General features: G+C 44.8%; 1 protein-coding gene across 1 annotated transcript; it reads left to right on the top strand.

The window, feature by feature from the left end:
* On the top strand, positions 1-2360 carry LOC146754277 (immunoglobulin superfamily member 22-like). The gene is made up of 4 exons (XM_085527503.1): positions 1-250; positions 351-617; positions 1277-1543; positions 2188-2360. The coding sequence occupies exons 2-4, from the start codon at positions 533-535 to the stop codon at positions 2358-2360; spliced, it is 525 nt and encodes a 174-aa protein (XP_085383629.1). The 5' UTR covers positions 1-250; positions 351-532.
* The last annotated feature ends 3546 nt before the right edge of the window (positions 2361-5906 follow it).

The raw sequence follows: 5906 nt of genomic DNA, 5'->3' as shown, positions 1-5906 counted from the left end.
ACCAGGAAGTTGGAGGACAAGACAGCTTTGGAACGTCATTCTGTCATCCTGTCCTGTGACTTCAGGCCTTCTCCAAAGGTTGTGAAATGGTTCAAGGGCCACCCACCCATCGAGCCCTCTGAGAAGTACAAGATCAAGAGGGATAAGCATTCAGCAGAGCTCAAGATTCTGAAGCTGAAGCCCGATGATGCTGGTGTGTACAAGTGCAAGGCAGAAATTGCAGAGACTTAGGCCACGCTGACAGCTGAAGGTATGAGCATGGAGGGTGGCCTCTTCCATGTCCTATTTCACCTCAGATTTCTCTTCTTAAGGTTCTTATTTTTGTAACAGTTCACCTTGTTTCCCCACAGCTCGCAATGTAGAAGTGACGAAGCACCTGCATGATGTGGAAACTGAAGAAGAGAGCTCTGCTGTCTTCTCCTGCGAGCTGTCCCATGATGACGAGGACGTGGAATGGTTCCTGAATGGCAACCTCCTTTACACCAACAATTACAATGACATCAAGAACGTTGGCAGTTGCTGCACACTGACAATGAGTCAGGTTAAGCCTGAAGATGCTGGCACAGTGACAGTGAAGTCAGACAAGGTGTCAGAAAGCGCGCGCCTGAAGGTGATAGGTGGGTCTGGTCACAGCCCTCCTGGATGTAAGAGATGCTAAGGAGCTCCAGTTCATTCTATTGTGAAGCAATCCTGCTTCTAAAGCTCACCTCTCTGGGGTGACAAGTTATCAGGGGCTTTCTTCCAGTGGAAGGTTCCATTGCAGCAGATATCAACGAAGGAGGATGGTTTTGGTGTCCTGCCAAAGCATTCCATTGCTTTTTATCATCATTTTACTTAACACAAGAAGAGTTACAGGAGCAATTTTTTTACTGCTTCAGTGCCATGCAGTGTCAATGCTGTTGTCTCCAAGGATTTATGACTGCAGGGAGAGATCAGCTTATCCTCTTAATCCTGTGGCCTGTTGTATGAGCTCTGCTCCATGTGAGGGCAATGCCAGCTCTCCAGCTTTAGAAGAGCTGCATCCCAATAACTTCATATGATATCAGTCCCACCCACAGCAATGCAGGCTGTCCCTCCTGTTCCCTGTATTCTCCTACTGATTAGTTCAGAATTCCTTAAAGCGCATTCTGTCAAGAGACATGAAACCGCTTTAGGTTCTATATTGGTGTTGTCAGTACTGGTAAAGATTTATTGATCTCTCCTTAAAAAGCTGAAAGCAACTGGAAATGTCTCAACTTCTGTATCACGTTGTTCTGTTTTGCCTGTTTAATTGCAGAGAAGCCTGCTGTCTTCATGAAGTCCTTGGATGATGTTTTTGGTGAGGAGCGGGGTGTGATTAAATTGGAATGTGAAGTCTCTAAAGAGAAGGTCAAACCAGTGAGGAAAAAGGACGGTGTTGTGCTCACTTCTGGCAACAAGTATGAGCTGGTACAGTCTGGGAAGACCCTATGTCTCCTTCTCCATGACCTCGAGAAGCCAGATGCAGGTTTCTATACCTGTGATATTGGCACTGATGTTGCCAAGTCAAATGTCGGCGTTCAGGGTAAGTACTGTGGAAAGTGAAGGAGTGCTAAAAGCACATTCAGTGTGGTCACTATGTCTTACACCTATTCCCCCACGAGCCTTAATAGTTTCTACAATAGAACTGTATTTCTGCAATTTAGCACAGTGATGTCTGGAAAATTCCCATTGCTTTTGAAGTAAATGTATCTCCTTTTGCCATGAAAATCACAAAAAACGTCAAGAATGTCCTGGAAATGTTTCCTTTCTAAACATCCCTAAAATGGAGAAATGGTTTGAACACCAGTAGGGGTAGGATGGTAACAAATTAGCTAATAGAAACATTTAATGTCTTGTCGTAGGCAAAACCCTTTTTCTCACGCAGCATCCTAGAGTTGTCCTCTCTGTTAGGTTTTTCCCTCTGTAGCTCATTGAATCTTCATTGTGCTCCATGGACTGATCTGCTCTCTTTGTAGTTCTTCCAGAGCAAAGCCAAGAGATTCACGTCTCTCTTTTTTTATAGCTTTCTGGTAATTCTGAGAGGAGAATGTCTTAGAGAATACATCAGTGAGGAACGCAGCCATGATCTGCAAATCCTGAGTTCAAACACCAGTACTGCTACTCACATTGGTCACGAATGCCTTTTCTCCATCTAAACCTCATACTAACCTATCTCTTATCTTCCAGAGCTGAATATTGACATTAGCAAACGGCTGAAAAACAATGAAATCCAGGAGGTAGAAGATTGCACTTTTGAATGCATTCTGTCCCATGAAAGCATTGATGAGTTCAAGTGGACACTGAATGGAAGCAGAGTGGAAAGTGGTGGGCGATTTAAAGCTTCTAACGTGGGTTGGTAAGAGACTCTCCTTATCAAACTGTGACTCCTACTGACTCTGGGGAAGTCGTTTTTATTGCCCGTGGTCTAACCTCCAAAGCCTCTCTGTCTGTGAAAGGTAATGAGATGGGAGAGATTCTGGGGTCTGATTCCTTCAACTGTCTTCTGATAAGATTGTCATGAGAGCTAACTCATAATATGGTTAAAGTGAATAGCAACCTTCTACTTGAACCTTGAAGCACTGAGAATTTCTCTTAAAAATAAGTAAAAGGAGGAACCATTTGACACAAATGTGAGAACTACCCAAAGCACTGGGGTAGTGTTGGAAATGGGCATCTCACTACAGCTTGTTCCATTAACAGTAAATCAGGAATGATCTGTTGAGGGAACTGTGGGAGCAAATATCCTCTAAGTATAAGCTGAAGGGATGGCCTTCACATCATCTAGCTGTACAACAAATTCCTATCTAGAACATGTGCATCTGAGAGCATCATCTGAGGCTCCCAGTGTGATCAGTGGAGAGAAGGAAGAGGCAGTTTTCAGACATGGTTCATCATCCTCAATGGGGTAGATTTAAGAGAGAATTAATGGTGCCTGGAATTCTATTGTCTGTACTTTACAGATTACTGCTGGCTGTAGGATGGCATCTGTTGCAAGTGCCTCTCTAACTTATCTCCAGCATGTAGATGCGTGTATTTTGAGAGAGGCATCCTACCCTAAGTGTATGTTACTCAAAAAGCATGTTTTCTTTCAGAAAAACCTACTGAGGTAAAAAAACAGCTGGAGGATAAGACAGCAGCAGCAGGGCAGGACACCAGCCTGAGCCGTGAGCTGTCGAAATCAGATGTGAACATCAGGTGGTACAAGGATGGCAAAGCAATCAGAAAAAGCCAGAAGTACGACTTGCAGCAGGAGGGAACTGGGGCCATTCTGATCATCCATGACTCTACCGCCAAGGACAGCGGGGAGTACACCTGTGAGACAGAGGACTCTGAAACAAAAGCCAGGGTCACTGTGCAAGGTGAGTTGAAAAGCACACTGGGGATGGCATGTAGAGAAGTCGAGGTAAATATCTGCAGCCTGTGGGTGATGTTTTTCTCTTCTGTTTCCTTGAGCGGGATCAATTCTTAGTTTTCAGAAAATATGGTGGATTAAAATATTTTAGTTAAAATAATCTCTAAACTGAATGATAAATGGCATGAGAAAGCAAAGCTGAGAACTAAGCTCCAGAAGAGAAAACAAAGTCAAGTATGGCATATTTAGAGACAGGTGAAGAACCCTTGAGCGCACTGAGGAGTACTAGCATACTCTGGAATGTCTCTTGGGCTCCCTACAGCACACATACTTGCTCTGGGGCATGTCTGGATGTCTGTAGAGCTAATTGCAGGGCCCTGAGAAACCTCTGGGGCACATTAGGGGGCACTGGTTTCCATGTGAGTGTTTCCAGGTTCCCAGAAGTCAACAGGGAAGCCTTTGGAGACCCCTTGGGAAGACTCAGTGGGGCCCTAGAGTGATGTAGCAGCTTGTGTTGGTTGCATCTGCTTGGCAGGGAAGCGAGTTCCCTGGTGGGAGCTGACTGACTGGGAGGTGATTCCCTTGGTTTAATTAATTTAATTACCTGGATTATAATTAAATAACACTGTTCAGCGTTCAATCAAGATTATATTTTTCCAAAGTACTGCAGTCGTGCATCTGTAGCAGCTTTCCTAAAATATATCGAGTTTATTCAAAATTCCAGTGATGCTCCTAAAGCACTTGAAGTGCATTTGAGGTGGCGAGTGACAAAACAGCTCTGAGAGAATCATCATCAAATCAGAACATTGGAACGGTAACTAATAGCAGAGATTCTGATAAGAATATTTAAATTTTCAAATTACCTTTTTCTAAAGTTGTATTTCACCAAGTTTCATCAATATGCACACTGAAGAGCTGACTTGCTATGTTTCTTTTTATAAAAAATCATGTGTTACAATTGAGAAAAGAAGGTATAGCATGTAACATCCTCCAAGTAAAGTGCAAAAAACATTTCTTCACAGTTCCAATTAATGTCTTATGTTTTGTTCAGACTCACTAAATGATGTATTTCAGGGTACATCACATGGGAATATAAGAAGACTATTCAGAACAGGAGCTGCAGAGCAAGATGAACGGCATGGGAAGGTAAGGCCGGGAACCAAGGACACAGCTTTTGTGTCACTCAGCCACCTGTAGCAGAGGTCAGGATTTCAGCAGGGATTTCTGAAGACGTTCCTTGAACACCCCCAGGGTGGGTGACTCCACCACCTCCCTGGGCAGTCCATTCCAGTGCCTGGCCACCCTTTCTGAGAAGTAATATTTCCTAATGTCCAGCCTGAACCTCTCCTGCCGCAGCTTGGAACCATTCCCTCTAGTTCTATCAGTAATGACACGAGAGAAGAGGCCGACCCCCAGCTCACTGCAACCTCCCTTCAGGAAGTTATAGAGAGCAATGAGGTTTCCCCTGAGCCACCTCTTCTCCAGGCTGGACATTCCCATCTCCTGCAGCCTCTCCTCATATGGCCCCATTGTGCTCCAGACCCCTCACCAGCTTTGTTGCCCTTCTTTGAACACGTTCCAATGCCTCAGTGTCTTTTTCTCAGTGAGGGGCCACAAACTGGACGCAGAATTCGAGTTGTGGCCTCACCAGTGCTGAGTACAGGGGGACAGTCACCTCTCTGCTCCTGCTGGCGTCACTGTTTCTGATGCAAAATGTATGTAAGTGTCACATGTGTGACATCCTTCTTGATGGTGTTCTGTGACTGGAGTTCAATGGATTTGAGAGCTGACTTGAAGCCTGTGGGCATCACCCAGGAGTTGGGGTGAGAGGATGAGGCGTAGGAACAGGAACCTCTTTGGTCGTTATTAACTCCCAACTTTTTGGTCAGGAATCTCTGTGTGTTTCTTTATCATGTAAAGAACAGAGTCATTGTGCAGCTTGTGAATGAACTGATTCACGCCTGCTGATTGGTGCTGTTCTCTACAGGGAGCTGCAATGGAAATGGACACTTGTGGTCCACTGTCCAGCCCCCTCCCGTGTTGGATTTTCTGGGCTTTGAGACACGTCTTCCAGATGCACTTTGTGTTATTTCTGATGTGTTGACCTGTTGAGCTCCAGCCCCAAAGGAGGATTCAAGTACTACCATTGGGAATGTAGTATTTCTTGCTAAACAGAATTCATGTGCACGCTTGTCTTTTGTCTGCACAAAGGATCTTGTAATCATCTCTGTCTGTGTTTCTTTTAGACCCAGAGATGGAGCAGAGAAGAACACAGACTTGGGTGAATCTTCATTCAGGAGCAGGGACACGTCATGCTCATCTGAGGTGTCTGGCTGACAGCAAGAGCAGAGAGGTAAGTTTCATAGGGTCGCGTGCCCATTTTATTTTATTTTTCATTCATGATGCATAGAGGCGTTCCCCAGACAAAGTGAGCATTTCTCAACTGGACTTTCTAGAAATGAGCTAGGCAGTGAAAATGGGTTTGAAGCATTCCTAAGAGCCCCGCAAGAGAATGCTGAGAGTTAATCTGGCACCCTCCTTTGGAAACGTCCGT

This window comes from Coturnix japonica, chromosome W, assembly GCF_054131305.1.
Source record: "Coturnix japonica strain WE chromosome W, WE-NBRP24, whole genome shotgun sequence".
In the NCBI taxonomy this organism is placed as follows: Eukaryota; Metazoa; Chordata; class Aves; order Galliformes; family Phasianidae; genus Coturnix; species Coturnix japonica.
The sequence above is the reverse complement of the archived record's forward strand: the minus strand, read 5'-3'. Positions and strand labels throughout refer to the sequence as shown.

Coding starts and splice junctions, on each gene's coding strand:
- LOC146754277 (XM_085527503.1), top strand. CDS start 533: ATGAGTCAGGTTAAGCCTGAAGATGCTGGCACAGTGACAGTGAAGTCA. Junction 618..1,276: donor CGCGCGCCTGAAGGTGATAG/GTGGGTCTGGTC, acceptor GTTTAATTGCAG/AGAAGCCTGCTGTCTTCATG. Junction 1,544..2,187: donor GTCAAATGTCGGCGTTCAGG/GTAAGTACTGTG, acceptor CTTATCTTCCAG/AGCTGAATATTGACATTAGC.